At 36.5% G+C, this 19,105-nt stretch overlaps 1 protein-coding gene across 3 annotated transcripts in view; it reads right to left on the reverse strand.

The window, feature by feature from the left end:
* The window catches only part of DENND1A (DENN domain containing 1A), a 540,190-nt gene that overhangs the window by 368,832 nt on the left and 152,253 nt on the right, over positions 1 to 19,105 (reverse strand). For all 3 annotated transcript variants that reach the window (XM_052647633.1, XM_052647632.1, XM_052647635.1), the window contains exon 4: positions 1,039 to 1,088. In XM_052647633.1, coding sequence (XP_052503593.1) covers positions 1,039 to 1,088 — 50 coding nt within the window. The remainder of the gene's footprint in view (positions 1 to 1,038; positions 1,089 to 19,105) is intronic.

Consider the following 19,105-nt stretch of genomic DNA (forward strand, 5'->3'; position numbering starts at 1 on the left):
TACTAAAATACACAACAGAACCTTCCTAAAGATGGGCACATTGTATAACTTTCTTGGAACAGATATGGCACTTATTATTTATAATTATATTTTCTAAAACTTCTATCACTAAAAATAGAATTTTTAATATATAACATTTATACAGTTTCATAGTTCAATTTTCCATGAAGAGAACATTACAAATAGGCAGCAATCAAGTGAAAAAATAAATGACTGCAAAAATAATGTTTAAACTATAAAGAAACATATATAGACACTTCTTGAAAATAATTGTTTTGTCATTTTATTAACACTATTAGTAAATTAGAGTTTTATTAGTTAAAAAAACTTCTAAAATTGTTGTAAAAGTAAGCCATTTATAAATAAGCTATTGGCTTATTTGAAAACAAAAGTAGTCTCTCAGACTATTTTAATTATCTTCAAGTTATCATATTTGTACTGCTTCAAGAGACAGTGAATCATAATGCAAATATTAAGGAAATATTCAGATGATTTATTTTTTAGTTTAGCAATCTATTGAAAATGCTTATTTCCCCAGAGATACTATTCTTAGCCAGCTACACAAAATTCAAGACACTATTTGGCAACATGCCTTTTAAATAGCTGAATACCTTTGAACAAGTTGGGCCTATGCTGATTTAAAGTTGAAGTCTAATAAATTTAAAACAAAGTCCATATAATACTCACAAGGCAATATTACTTGGTTAAGTAAAATATATTCATATTTCAATAAAAATTAAATAGAACTGGATTAAATACCAACCATTCTTAATCATGGTTTGAGTCTGATAACCAAAATTTAAAAATTAATGTCATAAACTACATCACACAAACTAACCAATGTAAAGCTCTAGGCTTTAAACTTTTTGATGGTGTCAAAATCCCCAGAAAAGGAGAATACTGTAACTCTCCTTGGAACACAGGTATTTTAAATCATGGTTAAACAGATAGAATGTTAAGAATGGTATGGTTTTTATTTTCCATAGCAAGTTTATTGACACTTTTTCTTTCTAGTAAAGTTTGGAAATCTGATACTACCTGTCCACATAGAAGGGGAAACAAAACTTGGTCAGAGTCTGTAGAACTTCCTGTGGAGAGAAAGAGAGATAATTTATACATCTAATGGGACCAATAAATCTAACATTAACCACGGCACACAATCTAGCAACTTTACCCTAAAGAAAGAGGAGACAGATGAAGAAATATGGGCTTTATCAATTACATGGGAGGAGTACCAGGCAGTCAATCATGAGAAATAATAAACATGATCAAACTTCATTAAAAATGAAAAATTAATCAAGAATCACACATGGGCAAGCAGCAGGAGTCGTGCAGGAAAGCTCTGAAGGGAGGGAGGCGGGTGGGTTGCTGAGTGTTAACACCCCTCCAGGGACCATCTCCAGCCTGACCATATGGATCAGAGTGAATAACACTGAGCCACATGGGTTTGGCCTGGCAGGGCCGCTGTTGCTGGCACCATTTTTGCCTGTTACCTAGGAACAGAGGGGGCCAGGATTAGACAACGCTTCTCAACATCAATAGGCCAAATCACAAGCAAAATAGAGAACCAACTTGAAGATAATTGTCCCAAAACATTATCAACTACAGTTTTTTTTAGAGTTTAAAACTTTATTTATTTACATTATAAAGAAGTTACCATTTCTGGCATGAATTTATTTTGTAATCAAACTATAATAATTTTAAGGGTGCGGTATTTTTAGTCTTTATCATTAAATATCATTATCAAAATTGTACACACTTACCTGCTTGCAATTTATAAAAACCCAAAACAAACTACCAGTTTAAATTTCTTTTTACAAATATGTAGGTATATAACACCAAACATTATTCAGGGGAAGTATGCAAAAGGGTACAAGAAAAACCAGACACTTCAAAGAGTTATTCATAAAAGAGAAATTTCTAACATTAAGAACACTATATGAGACACAATATAAAGCAGTATATGACTCTTCCTAATAGATACACGTATAGAGAATATATACACTGCAACACACAAACTCAAGTAATTACTATTTCCTTCATAGAATTTTCTCTAACTTGACTTAATTTTAACAGCAAACTTGGACAGACCACAGTTGGTGCTTATCATAAGTTCATAGACCAATGTTATAAATTTTTAAAAAAGTATTCCTTTCATGCATTTGATTTGCTTTTTAACAATTTAAAATCCCAACTTCAAGACAAAATGAAGAACACATTTTTCAGTCATTGAGAAGCTGGTTCAAATTAAAACAAACCTGCCCATTGCAAATCCTAATCCAAGTGATAAATTAAAGATCAGTTTACAAATGTAGCACTTTTCTAACCAATAATAATGAATTATCAATGCTAACTGAATTGATGCTTCTCGCTTCATTTATTTTTAAAACCAGTTCTATCATTCAAGAAATAAACCACATCAATCTAATAACCCACTCAATGAAGCAGAAAGCACATTGACTTCCTCTGCCAGAGCATGTTCTGCCTACATAATTCAATTGAGCATATCCTACTTTTTAATATCATTTTGGACTGGATGTATATCACAGTACTGTTAAGGCATGTCATGAAACAGAAAAGGAAAAGAAAAGTGAAAAATGATGAGTAAGAATACCTTAGCATATCCTGGGGGCATTACCAATACATTAGTTAATTTCATAATGCGGCATAGTCAAAGACTATATATATATGTGCGTGTGTGTAGGTGTATATATTGTTTTAAAATTCATGTTAAAGTAAATTGCAATAGGTAACAGGGAAACAGAAAAACAATGGCAATTTCTCAATGCATAATGTTATTATCAGGCCAATACTGGCAAAGAGATCGTACAAAATATTCATTTTAATGTCTGCAGTTTTAATTATAAAATATATTATAACCCCCCACAAACTAGGCTTTTAGGATTTACATGCAAAATGAAATTCCTTACAAATTCCTTTCACATCAAGTTTCAAATACCACAAAGCATTGCTTGACTCTAGTTTATGTACCAAGCATTCTTTAAAACTCAGTCCCCTGTGCTCACTCATTGCCAACATCAGCTACAAAGACATTTTATCCTTTACCCTTCAAAAGTTACAGGTGCAGAAATACTCCTCTACTCTATGCTGGAGTTGAGCTGCCAAAAGGCCTCAAGATTTTTTGAAAGAAAGGACCCCCATGGCTACAGCAGACTCAGAGAAATCTAATATGACCAACTTATTACCTACTACAGTACAGAAACTACTTACCACTTTCTAATGTCAAGAGTAATAACCAATCATGAACTTGTCTGTCAGATAATATTAGAACAAATATCAAAATACCCAATGTAGGCCGAGTATAACCCACCTCCCAAGAGTTTTCCTTTTTACTCAAGAAAGCAGTGATAAGTCTAATTAAGCAATGGGATGGAGGAGGGGAGGAGGGAAGGGAATAAAGGCAAATGTAGGCACATGTTTGTGCATTACAATATGTTTCTTCATGTTTGTGATATTACAAGAGCTTGATATTCCAATTTAAGTCAAACAACACGGTGGTGTGCTGTCAGAGAAGAAAACAAAAATGAGCATTGCTCTATGTTAGGCATATTCACACATTATCTCAATCAGAACTGAAAAATTAACTACTCAGTTTGGGGAGGACAGGAAGAAGGGGAAAACAAGTAATGTTTTCTATAAAACAAAAACTGATTAAACAAACCAGTTTTCTTAATACTGATGTTCTCCCCTATATATAAACATTTAACTACCTGATCCTCTCATTCCAAAGAAAAACACAATTAGTTTGATATGAAAAGTACCACTCTCTGAGAAAGGGGACTTTAAAAACCCTGATTTAAACATATTTTGAGCATTATGCTTATAGTACAGTATCCCCCAGTCTTTCAATATTAACTTTACTGGGAAAACAGTCACTAGCCAGTTACCAACCCCTTTTTCTCTCTAGAACCTGTGTCTCTGGCTAGAGAACTTTCTTTGTGAAAGGCAATTTTCTTGTTTCCTCCTCTCTATCTCTGTCTGTCTCTCTAGCCTACCCAAGCTCTTTCAGACAACTAGCCTCAGTACAACCTCAACTGCCACATAAATCGGTCTTCGAGATGCAGTACAGCTGATGAAATGTAAATGACCTCATTGCTAACGCAGGGGGTGGGGAAGACTGTGCCAGCTCTCCAGATCAATTCCCAAGTTTATATTTTCACAAATCTTTTTATGTACAGTTTGATTTTTTAACATTTTAATGAGCAAAAAGTGCATCTATAGTAGCCAGTCACCACAGTTAAAGTGCAGGGCATGAACTAGATCCCAGGAGGGAACCAGTCCACCATGTCACCACTGGCTTTAGGACATTTGCCACCTGGTTCCATGTCCCCAGGTTCCAACTCTTTTCATAATCAAAACACTGCTGACATTATAAACCCCAGACGGGTTTTCTAAAATCCCTCCCAATCAATATATCCAACACATAACTTATTGGAGACAACACTGAGCTCATTGATTAAGGTGAGTTCAGTAGCAAAGTTTTCAAAATAAATGAGACAAGAATACAGCATTCAACCCCTTTGTGTCACCAGACAATTTATGAAATAGGCAATTTCCAAAAGGGATTTTCTTCCCAGCACAATATGCAATACTTCATGTTGGAAGAAGTAACAGCAGAGGGGGCAGGGAGAAAGCGTGGAGGGCGGGTAGTTGCACTAACCTTTCAGTTATGTGTATATTAAGCAGCAGATCACACAGTACAGGAGAAAAGCAACATCCACAAAGCTCTGCCCGCAAGGAGATAAACCAAATCTCAGAATGTGAACCAAAATATGAAATCAACAACCCTAACTCTGGATTTACTTGCAAATGAAAATCAGAAATGAACTCAAGATTTATTTCAGTCTTCTTTGGATTTACTTCACCCAATTTGAATTCACATAAAGTCAGAGGGCCCATCAAGGGAACTTATTCCAATATGGACAAAGTCAATTATGTTCTGTTGAAACTGAGATATTACCTTAAAAACCTGGTAAAATTTTACATTTATAATATTATTTATAGTAGAATTCTATCTGGAGGCAAAAAAGTTTGAAGACTAAATTTAATTTAGTTAATAAGGATTATTAATAATGAGAAGGCTAAACCAATTCCACCTGGATTTGGGGTGTGGAGTGAGAGGGTATATGAGATCCTGTAACACCCATCAGTTCAGATGTCAAATACTTTGTTTTCATTACTTCACTGAAACCCATAAGCAAAAATTAGTTGTATTTAGTAGATTAAAACAACTGACAGTCAAACACAGACATACACACTCCACAAATAAATGCCACCTGAAAGACAAAAATGCACGCTGATTATAATGTCCAGTGGGGTTACAAAATGTTGGGAAATGAGGCACATTCTCAACAGCTCAAAAGGAAAAATAAAATGTGTGCAGGAAGACATTTAAATAGAGTAAAGAGATGGCTTGAATAAATGAATATATTTTAAAATATGTAAAGCTATAATCAGCCTCTTTGTAGATTGCTGGTATAGTGGTCGATAATTTACCTTTGTCCAAAGAAAGAGTGAAGGAGAAAGAAGCAGGGAGACAGTAAGAGAGCATTTCCTGGGTTATTCGTGTCTAATTTATTTGTTCATTTCAAATGTAGATGTAGATCAGTGGAGCCCAAATACTGTTTCACTGTTTCTAAATACTCTATTTCTAAAATACTCTATTTCTATGTTTAATTTTTTTTTTAATAGCATCAGGGAAATGCTGACCCTCTAAGTCCTGCAACTGAGATCAGTGCAACTGACTTGAAAGAAAAGTCTTTGATTGATGATCTTAAAACTCAAGTTGAAAGTTAAAAACAGAACACACACAAAATCCAAACATATAAAAAAGCTAACAAAATTTCTACTTTAAACCATTTCAAGTTAAAACCAGGGACTCCAAATGAAAGCTAACAGAGGTTTTAATGCTTATGATTAAGAAGAGTAAAACAGAATGGTAAGGTCTTAGGAGCTTAATTAGCACTAAGTTTAACGAGGTTGATCAGAAATTTCCTAAATATGAAAACAGGAAATACAATTTTTCTCCTTCACTAGAAATGTCAAATTAAACCCAAGAGCCATACTACAGTTACAACCAAATTTTTGTATTTTTTTTTTTTCAGTGAGAAAAAGCTTTGAATAAGGGATTTTACAGAAAGGCCTTTCAACACCCAAACATAAAAGCCGAGTCAAATTTCTAACAACGGTGCTCAAATGCTACATACAAAGTCTGCTTCCTTTCTTTGGTTATTGCAATACTTACTCCCAGTTCACTTTTTATAAACTTTAGTTAATTTTGAGCCATATGTGTAATATCTAATATGCATAGTTAATACAGTAATTAAAAATTAAATTATAATAATATATAGAAATTCACCATTTTCTATATCATGTATCATATACACTTTATATCTAAATTATCAAGGACATTAAGTACTTCGGTGGAAAGCTTACAACAGAAGAGCCACCTCTAGAACTAATTCTAAATCTAAATCTTCATGACCTTTGAAGTCCAAAGTAAAAACACTGAGTCTTATAAAAAAATTTTTAATTCTACACAATCACTTTATCCTTTTGTATCCTTCCCTTTCTTTAACTATTACTTAAAAAAAAGTTGTCCCCAAATTACAATACTATGTAACATCCTATATTCTCAGATTTCATTTTATTAACTTTAAACCTTACAGCAAAAGGTTTGAAAATGAGAGAGCTATATTTATAAGGTCAATGTTTAATAATATTTTTTACACTATTTCAAATACCTCCAAAACAAACAAATGATTTGGTTAGAATCTCCACAATTAGCATTCAGAGGTATCAGTAGTACAATTCCTTACACTTAACAGTATTACTCCACAATATTTTGCTTTGTTCATTTCCCTAAACCTTTCAAATCCTACTGTCTGAACATTTATGTTATCAATTTATCTAAAAGAAAGAAAGGTTGGAGGGAAATGCAGGGGCAAGGTTGGGGAGAACATTGGTGGGGGACACATAAATCAGAACGTACCAAGGAAGAAAGTCCCAACAGCGAAAGTGCAAATATCATTTTACTGAAGCAACTTGCCCTCAGGAAGATACTACTCAGAGAAAAAAAAAAAAAAAAAACAACTACTAATAGAAATACTATTTTGTAAGCATATTAAAAACTGTCAGATTTTAAATATTTTAAATGCTCACGAAAATGTGCACAGATGGGCAACTTTTCTATTCACATTAGTCTAGGAAAAAAATCTTTCATTATCAAGCTCAAAGTCCTTGAATTTTTTAAACTTAATTGTGCCTCTGTTTCTTAGAATTCACACCCCAAGGCCAAAGCTTTCCTGCCACCAGCCCTTCAAATCTGACTTGGACATTACACGGGAGGAGGCTCCAAGCCTCCCTGAGGTCTCACTCCTTTTACAACACGAGAAAAAGCAGTCGATAATGGGCCCATGCTGAATTCACTGCTCTCCACGTCTCCTCTTGGGACACAAGCCTAGCAGATGTGATAAAAACTGTGTCAGAGAAGTGGCTCTAGTTTGTGCCTTAATGACAACTTAAACCTCTAAACCAATACAACCAAAGGACTAACAGAACTGGCTGTTACCTCTCTCTCCTGCCAATCTTTGAATATCTCTGAACTAAATTAGCACCTCTACCCACAACATCCCCTGCCACCCCATAAAATCCATTCTAATTTTAAAAGATAAATGAATTCAGCAAACACACTGGCGGCACAAGTGTCTGGGCTCTGTGTGTGTGTGTCCTATAATTAAGCCCTAGCACATATTTCATGTAGTTTATGTTTTTTTCAAGGTATGATTGTGCACTCAGGTGTCTTAAAGGACTGCCTAGTATATTTCTTCTGATCACCATTCTGATAGCCGTATTAACACATACAACTGGTAGCCTTACAGTTCCCCAAAAGTGCCTAAAGGCCTAACAGTTATTTTTAAATACATTCAACCATAGGAAAGAAAAGTGATATTCTGAGTTACTTAAACATTCTAATTATTAAAATTTATACAGGAGAATTTTTAAAACCATGGGTGGTTATACTTTTCTTTTAACTTGTAAGAACTCTTTGTCTAGCCTAATGATATGGTAGCAAAAAAATAGATTTAAATGTGTACTTCTGATAACATTTTCTAAATTCTATAATTCAGCCTTCAGATGATAGGCCTTTTTACCCAGTATCTTGAAAGCCTATTCAGTCACAATTGCATACCCACTTAATCAGCAATCATTGTTCTGGGATGCAGGACTTTGTTGTCAAGACAAGCACCAAAACCTTAAAAAAATTTTTTCAGAACTGGCATAAGAAAAAAGTGATCTTTGTCAGACAAGGACAAATTTATGCAAATCTTTTATAAACATTCACAAACATTTATTTAGCTTTTGAAATGTTGGCCTCATTTGAGAGCATGAAAATGAGGGGGAAGTAGGAAAACGCAAAGGACAGCTTAGAAGCTGGCACGCTACATAAATATTCAGAAGGAAGATTATAGGATTCATGTTAGGCTGTCTTAGGCTTCTCCAAAGTCCACACAGAATAGCAAAGAACAAAACTAACGAGAAGTACAGCAGATGTTAGACAATGCATCAGCCTCTTTTCCTCTCACTTGGCTATACTTGGACGCTTTTATATTTTCTTTCAATATGGTTAGGTCATTCAAGGATTCTCCTATAGACTATGTATTGTGGCTACAGATCTATAAGCTGGAGGTCTGTCAGCTTTCCAAAAGTTTCCAATGAAAAGGCATTATGCAAATTCTACTTCTCTTACCCTCTTTCAGGGGGGAAAAAAGCCTCCAGTATGCAGTCATCGGAGTATTGGAAGCCCCAGCCTTCATTTCTGTATAGCAGTGTTTGCCTCAGGGCCACGCTGCTTGTTTTGACAGTGGATCCCCCTAGATAGTTGGGATTAGTCGAGCTTGTTTAGATAAACTTGAAATCAAGGCCTTCTCTAGGTAGACAGCTAGATGTAGCTACCGAGTTTCCAGCTGCCTCCTCCTTTCATCCCCAAACAACTGGAGATTCACAGTAGCTATCACAGCCACAGGCTATGTCACATACATAAGTACAAAATTAAAGGCTGCTAAAAGAAGCCTTTGTAAGTTTTAGTGCTAAAATAAGGAATCTGTACTGCTTGGTTTATACAAATTATTCTAGCACTACCAGTATGGAACTGAAATCATCAGTTAACAAGGCATATTAATCAAGATTCCCAACTCCTTCAAGTAGACAGGATCATAGTTTGATAATATACCTAACCTTCTGCTTCTTAGCTCTTGTATGAGAGTAATCACTTAAAATGTTGAAAAGGAAATAATAGGCTTTATTTATCCAGTGGCAGGGAATGTCAGACACTGTCAACCAACACTGTGAGTAGAATATGAAAATCAAAATGTAAATATCATATCCACTTTTGAGAGAGAATTATTTAGCAATTGATTAGACAGGGCCTCGGTACACCATCATCTCCAATTACAGAACTGTTTCACAATCAACTTTTATTTTATACAACTTGCAAATTCTGATGGAACAATATCAGGAGGATTCAAGAACTGGGGAAATTTATACTCAGAGCAGAACAGATCGATGACAGCTCATTACAAAGACAGAAGGCAAGTGATATAAAACACTATTGATATAAAAAGTATACAATTCAAATAGTTTTCTAAAATCTAACACTCAAAGATTTTACTCTTCTGCAACTAGAAAATGCCTCTTCAGAGCACCAGAAAACTATAAACAAAATAATTCAATTCCCCATATATGTTTTATTTCACATTACATATCTTGCTCCAACACATTGATGTTTACCTGAGGCTGCCTGGGATAAACTAAACACAACTGAAACAGGTTTAAACATTTCCCAGAACTATTATGTGATGAAGCATACAGTACAAAAGACTTCTGACCATACTGTCAAGTCACACAAGGCAATCTTCAAGCAAATTCGCATATCATCAATGAAAATGTGCTTTCATAACTTTACAGTTAAGTCACTACTTAAAAGAAAAGACTTAAGACACGTAAGAAATTCTGAAACTGCAGTCATCATTTGAAGTTTTCTTAAGAAAGTTTTGGGTTATTTAATGTATAACTACCAACTAAAGAAGGGCACACCAAACTTCTTCTATAAAGGGTCTAGTAGTAAATATTTTAGGCTTTGTGGGCCACTTATAGTCCCTGTCACAGATTTTTCTGGATTCCCCTCTTTACTGACTCTTCAAAAAAAGTAAAAATCATCTTAGCTCAAAAGTCACACACACAAAAAAGAGCCCTAACCTCTGATCTACAGTGTCAAGAAACCTGGTCTTGACCAAAGTATTGGTCAAGCATTACCAGAACAAACTCACCCACACTCCAAAACTCAAATGTAGAAATTCCTGAAAAGTAAAATGACAGTGCCAATCATGTTAGTTGTCTGGGGATCCAACAATTCACACATGATTATTGCTAAATGGCCAAACGTCTACTGCACACAAACATGCTCTCTTTTGGAAAAATGATTTAAAATACAAAGAAGTACAAAGAATTAAAAAGAAAACATACTTCCACTACTCAGAATTCACAACTATTTCGTGGCATGGCCTCTTCAGAGAAACAATTTCTTCTTATATTAACAGTTCACCACTACAATTAAGGTACAGGAGTCTTCTTGACAGAAAAATGGATTCATGCTCTCTGGATTCTTAAGAGCTCTTCAATTTGAGAGTGATTTTGTTTATAATATTTTAAAATAATTTTACTGAAGTATAGTTGATTTATAATGTTAATTTCTGCAGTACAGTAATGTGAATCCATAGTTTTAAATATTTTAGAAAGCCATATTAAAAGAGCAAAAAGCTTTTTCTGGTGCTCTCCAGGCCACTCACTCAAATACATGTTATATGTACACCCAACGTGCTACTGGATGTAGAACACAGAAGAGCCTCTTCTTGACTCTCTCACTTCTCAATTTCTGCTCCGCTCTCCAACTCCTTTTCCCTATATGGGTTTCCCAGAAATTTATCTTCCTTCTTCTCTCTCTGTATCCTCCTCCATCAATACAGTCTACTCTACCATCACTGTGTAAATAACTCAAACTCAAATCTTCATTTCTAAACTACCTCTCCACTTCAGATGCCCATTCCAGCTTCCTTTTGAACACTTCTTCCCCATGTACCATAGGTACTTCAAGCTCAACATGTTGAAAATTCAGATGCATCATCTAGGTCCTAGTACACTGCTGTCTGCTAATCCCTTTCATGCCATGAGAACAAGAAAGAATTTCAGTACTTGGGGTACAGATGATCCATTCATGTGACTTTGATTCAAATATTTGCTGTGGTTGTTGAATTTCAAAATAACTCTGAAGAAGCCTTCCCAAGTATCAATTAACAAGAAAAAGAACAAAGAGAGTCCCAGAAATCAAGAATATTTTAAAGTCATCTCTAGATAAGAAAACTGGTATATTTCCCTAAGTAAGATAATTTAGTACCAGACAACGTGCTAATGACCCTGTCTGCATGGAGTTTTCAATCTAGTTGGAAAGACACATGTTATGCAAAGGAATACGCTAATACACTGTTAAAATTGTGACAGCACACTCTCTTCAGTCCTTTCACAGCTTCTAAGACAAAATGACAGGGGCTTGAATTTAGATGAAAGGGTCAAGAAAGGCATCTCAAAAGGCAACATTTTGAGCTGAGACTTGAGGAATGAGCACAGGTTTAGAAAAGCTAGACAGCATATGAAAAAGCAGAGACACTACCAATGAAGGTCCGTCTAGTCAAAGCTATGGTTTTTCCAATAATCATGTATGGATGTGAGAGCAGGACTATAAAGAAAGCTGAGCGCCAAAGAATCGATGCTTTTGAACTGTGGTGTTGGAGAAGACTCTTGAGAGTCCCTTGCACTGCAAGGAGATCAAACCTATCAATCCTAAAGGAAATCAGTCCTGAATATTCATTGGAAGGACTGATGTTGAAGCTGAAACTCCAATACTTTGGCCACCTGATGTGAAGAACCGACTTATTGGAAAAGACCCTGATGCTGGGAAAGATTGAAGGCTGGAGGAGAAGGGGACAACAGACGATGAGATGGTTGGATGGCATTACTGACACAATGGACATGAGTTTGAGTAAACTCTGGGAGTTGGTGATGGAAAGGGAAGCCTGGCGTGCTTTAGTCCTTGGGGTCGCAAAGAGTCAGACACGACTGAGCAACTAAACTGAACTGAGGTGTTTTCCACACAAAGATTGCAAGAAGGATAGGGAGAGGAAAATAAATAACAGGAAAAATAAACAACAGCATGAGTAAGAGCCCTTGGCATGTTCAAAGAAATAAAATAAGCATGGCATGATGAACAGAGGAGGTAAGGGAGAGAGTGGCAGAGACCAAATCATGCAGGGCATTAGAGGGCATGTTAGGGAGTCTGGACTTGATTCTTGGGCACTGGAAGTCACTAGGAAGGTTTGAATCTTCTGCAACCCACTTGCATGTCACCTCCTAACCTTTCTGTCTACTCCCAAGTCTTCTAGATTCCCAGGGGATTCAGAAGCTCTTCTCAGTGAGCTCCTTGAGTCTCCTGAGTTCCCATGCCAATCCTACTGCCATCATGCCTATCGTAAGACTACCCATAATCTCAAGACCCTCCATTTCCACAGGAGGGGAAAGACACACAGCTGGGTGCCTGTCAGACCTCTGAGATGGGAGAGGAGCCTCAATAATAACCCTGGCAGCTGAGAGAGAGGTTGTGGTTGAAGAGAGCAACATAACAACTGTACCAGATTTGAACAGGATCAGCTTAAATCTCCCTTCAGAACCTAACAGTCTACATGTCTTCTTGTTTAATCTTCATAGGAAAGCAGTGAGACCAAATGGACAAAGAACTGAGTTTATCAGAGAATCAGTTTTTATTAATACAGAAAATGAAAATAGAGAAAACTATTAAATCTATATAAAATGTAACATTAGTCTTTCCTGTCAAAGGTTTACCATTGATGACTTAAACCTAAGAATTATGTATATAATTTAAAGTACCTAATTGATTTATCTAAGTTCTTCTGTCTCAGCCTGTATTTTGTTTTCCATATACCAACAGAGGTCATCTGCCCTCTGGAGGAGGTTAAGCGACAAGTAGAAGGAGACTGACAAAGCTGCCTATGTGTGTCCTGTCTTGTGCTAGAAGCTTTACATATACACAGGGATCCTACGAGTAATCTGATATTGACATTATCACTTACCCACTTACACATGAACTGAGCCTTGAAAGTCAGGTAAATTCATTTTCTGTTAGAATAGCAAAATAATTTGCCTGCCTGGAAATGGACAGTGATAGAAATCCTAAGATTCAAAGCCAACTGCATCTCTCCTGGGAGCTCAACCTCCTCCCATCTTATTTTCAAACTGCAGCAGTGGAATAAAAGATTTTTGTTGTTGTGTCAAAAGCCGTAGGTTATGGTAACCTTATGTGCAAGCTTGCCCAGCTTACTCTGGTTATGCTCATTCAGTTCAGTTCGGTCACTCAGTCGTGTACAACTCTTTGCGACCCCATAGACCGCAGCATGCCACACCTCGCTGTCCATCACCAACTCCCAGAGTTTACTCAAACTCATGTCCATTGAGTCGGTGATGCCATCCAACCATCTCATCCTCTGTTGTCCACTTCTCTTCCCTCCTTCAATCTTTCCCAGCATCAGGGTTTTTCAAATGAGTCGGTTCTTCGCATCAGGTTGCCAAAGTATTGGAGTTTCAGCTTCAACATCAGTCCTTCCAATGAATATTCAAGACTGATTTCTTTTAGTTATGCTCATTATCTCTATGTTATCATGGTGCCCCCTTCTGCACTCACAAGTGTCCTGGATTGGATGCTATGGTCATTAGCCTTTGAGAAAGGGAAAACAATGGCTTATCTGAAGGGTACTACTGCCTTATAATGGGAAGCTGGGGTATTAGAATAGACTTTATCACTTGACTCAAGGCTCTTTATCCATACTACTGGATTTAACTACATTCTAGGACTTAATGCAATACTAGACATCAACAATTACACAGAAACAGCAAAGTCTTCTCTTTACTTCATTTTCCTCATGCTACATTAGAAAACATTTCTTATTTAAAAACTAGACTAATTCAGGTGTTATGTACATATCATGCCTCATTCTCCTACAAACTCTACAAAATAAGAATTTTGTTTTACAGATAGAAAAAAAAAATGATGCTGAAAAAGTAAAGCCTTTGCTCAAAGTAACATTTCCAAAGTCAAATCTCATATAACATGGGGATACTTGCCTTTTACTTTCTTTGAACCAAACATACCCTTTCAAAAAACTTAAAAGTTTTTATGGGGGATGAAGTTTGTTAAAAAGCAAGTGAATAATGAAAAGTATCTTGGCTGTCCATTATATATGTTTGTTATAACAGGTACAGTTTTTAAAACCCAAAAATATTTCTCAATTTACCAGCAGTTTAGATCTCTAGGAATGATAAACATTTGGCAGGTTGGAATAATTTTCTAATAAAAATAATGTTCTTAACAATCACTGTTGATACTTCTAAAACAAGGCAACATGTCTGAAATATATTCAAATATAAGAATCTTAAATTCCTGTTAGGCAAGATGAGATTTAATAAGTGTGTTTTGGTTTGTCCTACTTTGTTCAAATTCTGAGCCCAAAGATCATAGTGTGAACACTATTTGGTTGTTTATTATTATAAATCAAATATTTGCCTATTAACATCCATGTACAGTACCAGGTCCTACAGATGAGACAAGTAGCAGGCAAGTATACCTGACTTTCTGCCTGGGGGAGAAAAAAGATATGTAAACAAGCCTGTTCAATAAATTGTTTTAAGTTTTCTGACAGAAGTATGGTCAAGGAAAAGGCAGGCACTATCAAGTCCACCCAAGGGAAGTCAAACATTCCTCAGAGGTGGTCATATTTCAGCTGACTTTTGAGAGGTGGGTCAGCATTTACTAAACAAGCAGACTAGGTATTTAAAATATTATATAAATGTCAAATAGTTAATAATACTTAGAATATTATATAAATATTATATACATATGAAATATTATAGAAAAATATTCCAGGGATAAAGGCAATGTGAAACAGTATTACATATTTCACAAGGTTGATATGACAGTACATGATTTTTGGTCAATTCAGTTTTTTAAAAAACAATGTTAATTATCTTTTCCATTTCTACCCACCAACTCTACCTGCTATATAGATACACATACACACACATATGTACACACACAAACTAGTTAACAGCTTGGGTTTCATGTTGTATCACATTTGAAATCTGAAACTGACCAAAGTCTGAAATTATGGTAGCTAGAGGAATATTAACTCCACTGCATAGAAGTATTTTTTGAATGAAAGTAAACACAAATAATACAAAGTACTACCTGCAACTAAAAACAGTGGGACCCATTACTGAATTTGAGGTTTTAAAAATGGAAAGTCTCAATATACTGACTTCACAGCAGAAATAAATAAAAGTAATTCTTTATAATCCTTTTATTACCATTTAAAGAGTTTCCATATTTTCTGTACATTTTCAGTTCAGTTCAGTTGTGTCGGAATCTTTGCGACCCCATGAACTGCAGCACGCCAGGCCTTCCTGTCCATCACCAACTCCCAGAGTCCACCCAAACCCATGTCCATTGTGTCGGTGATGCCATCCAACCATCTCAGCCTCTGTCATCCCCTTCTCCTCCTGCCCTCAATCTTTCCCAGCATCAGGGTCTTTTCAAATGAGTCAGCTCTCTGCATCAGGTGGCCAAAGTATTGGAGTTTCAGCTTGAACATCAGTCCCTCCAATGAACATTAATATTCAGGACTTGTTTCAGATCTTATCTCTTCATCTTTACTTGACAAAGTACTCTCTCTTACTTTTCTGACCTCTCTAAATTTTGCTCTAGAACAGGGTGTACTTAGAAAGAAAAGATTTTTCAGAATTCTTCCTAGGATCAGTCTGAAATTCTCAAGGCAACTGTATCACACATAACCCTGCTGCTGCTGCTAAGTCGCTTCAGTCGTGTCCGACTCTGTGCGACCCCATAGACGGCAGCCCACCAGGCTCCCACGTCCCTGGGATTCTCCAGGCAAGGACGCTGGAGTGGGTTGCCATTTCCTTCTCCAATGCATGAAAGTGAAAAGTGAAAGTGAAGTCGCTCAGTCATGTCTGACTCTTCGCCACCCCCTGGACTGCAGCCTACGAGGCAATACCTGACAAAACAAAGGCACCAAAACCAGGTTACCCTGTTACCTTGCATCTGTTTCCTAGAAAAAGTAGGCACTCTATAATAATTGGCTATTGTTAAATGTCAGGTATTATTCTGAGCACTCTACACATTTCAAATCACTTTAAACCTCACAAGAATCTCAAGATGCCTTTACTGTAATTATCTCTAGATTACAGTTGAGAAAATGAAACCCCAAAGACATAAATTCCAATAAATGACAGAGCTGTCTCTAAAAGTTCTGTGCTATCCTTTCTGGAATCTGAACTCCTTAGCAATTATGTCTCTGTATTAATATACTTCATATTCACAATTATTCAATGGCCCCTAATTTATCCTAACTGCTAAGAGGAGCCAGTAATATCAACTATGATCATTCCTATATTTGAAGAGTTCACAGTAAATAAATAATACAATTATTTATTAGGCTTCCCTGATAGCTCAGTTGGTGAAGAACCCACCTGCAATGCAGGAGACCCTAGTTTGATTCCTAGGTAGGGAAGATCCCCTGGAGAAAGTATAGGGTACCCACTCCAGTATTCTTGGGCTTCCATTGTGGCTCAGCTGGTAAAGAATCCACCTGCAATGTGGGAGACCTGGGTTCGATCCTTTGATTGGGAAGATCCCCTGGAGAAGGGAAAGGCTGCCCACTCCAGTATTCTGGCCTGGGGAATTCCATGGACTATATAGCCCATGGGGTCACAAAGAGTCAGACAGGACTGAATGACTTTCACTCACTCAAACAATACAATAAAGGAATCAATGCTCCAAGTGGTCTCCAAGTGCTGAGGATAGAGAGACTAAGTCAGGGCAAGTTTCACAGAGGAAGTGACAATAAACTGGGCATTTAATGTTGAAAAGAAGTATGTTGGATGAGAGGGAAGTGAGAAAGGCATTTTAACCATAAAAATATCTTGGACAAAAATATAGAGGTGGGAGAGAGCTAACCATGCTGGGAAATAGTGAAACATTCTATGTCCGGTTATAAAGGGAAGTGGTAGGAAAACAGGCTGGAGGTTGGGGCAAGGTGATGGGCCTTAAATCCAAGTTAAGAAATTTGAAGTAGATCTTGAAGGCACCAGGCAATCATCAGGAGTTTTGACATAGAGAATTGGTGTGACTTGATTTAGGTTTTAGAAAGATATCTCTGGCTATCTTATAGAAGGTAGTGATTACAAGGTTATTGGGTTGTAGGTCATTAGAAAGACTCCACAGGAAAGAAGATGAGTGTGAATGAGGAGGGAAACAGCAGAATGGGACAGACTAGAGAGCAATTTAGGAGGGATAATAAACAGGATTTAATGCAGGCTTGCAGGTACATCCAAATGAGCAACAAGGACTGATTAAGTAAGGCTAAAGTTAAGACAGACTACAGCCTCCAAAATCAAGCACAATTCACTTAGTTATCAGAACTGAATAACTCACCAGAAATTAAGACTCCAATACTATTCAGAAATGTCTAAAATATGCCAGAGCTTTTTGGGAGCCAGAATAAAACCAGGAGAATATTTCTAATAGGAATATATAAGTAAGGATTATGTAATTTCATTTCCTAGGGTCAGGTTCAAGTAAGTAGTAGTACAACATAGCTGTATAGCCTGTCATGACTTCAGAAAGAATAGCTCAAAAAGAATTTGTCTTTCTAATGAGTTCCTTCTATATAACTGTAACAGCTGGGGAATGTCCAAATTGGGATAAAATCTTCAACTCAAAAGAGCCTTAAATCAGAAAATGTTATCAATTTTTCAACTGAATTTGGCTAAATGTTTAAGGTTTTGAAATACAGTTTCATTAAGAAGCCAACCCAACCCCATCCCATTCTTAAATTCACCCTTTTCTGGAAATGGAGTGGGAGGATGGGGAATGAAAGATACACATCTGACAAGAATAGCACCCATTATATACAAAGTGGTTTTTCTTCAGTAAACACTAAAAGTTTTCAATCAAGGTAATAAATGTGACTTGTAACAGCACAGGGAGAAACAAGAGGCAACCTGTGAAAGATGATTTTTTAGGGTTACTTTTTCCTATCCATGAGCCTATAACTTGTAAAATATTTAAATAAGAATGGGACACTTTCAAACATATATAAAGAAGCAGGCACTTAATTTGGGATGCATTTATATACCTGAAATCTTATCAATAGATTTTTTTGAATCTGTAATGTGTCCCTCAAAATAGCTACATTTGATGATAGTGAAGACTGCCCTACTTGAAGAAAGCTGCTTCAGCCTGGTGCTTTGTTGCCATTATGCTAAACAATTACTTCCTAGGTTTTAGGGTCTGAAGAAATTAAGAGCTTCTATCTGTGGATGAAAAAATTACAATTCTACCTATAACTGCAGACTGACAAGCTATTAAGAAATATGGAAATCGAACTTTTTGAGTAACAGGGTTTGAAAAAAAATCCATGAATCAACAGTAACTTTTAGAAAAGCACACATCTACAATAGACCTAAAAGATGATCTTCTTTAAAGGCAGCTCCAAGAACTTTCACTTGAGTTTCTCTGTACCACTCTTATTAACTTTACTAACTTCTATGGCTTCACAACACAAAGAACAGGAAACTGCAGAACTGCGATCACATGGTGGTGAAGAAGTGAAGTGTAGTCGCTCAGTTGTGTCCAACTCTTTGCGACCCCATAAACTGTAGCGTACCAGGCTCCTCTGTCCATGGGATTTTCCAGGCAACAGTACTGGAGTGGATTGCCATTTCCTTCTCCAGGGGATCTTCCCAACCCAGGGCTCGAACCCAGGTCTCCCGCATTGTAGACAGACGCTTTACCGTCTGAGCCACCAGGGAAGTATCACTACCCAAAGTGGTGGTATCACTACCCAAAGCTTCTGGTTTTCAAAGTAGTATTCCCAATTTCTGGCCA

The sequence above is a fragment of the Budorcas taxicolor genome, chromosome 11 (genome assembly GCF_023091745.1).
Source record: "Budorcas taxicolor isolate Tak-1 chromosome 11, Takin1.1, whole genome shotgun sequence".
Lineage (NCBI taxonomy): Eukaryota > Metazoa > Chordata > Mammalia > Artiodactyla > Bovidae > Budorcas > Budorcas taxicolor.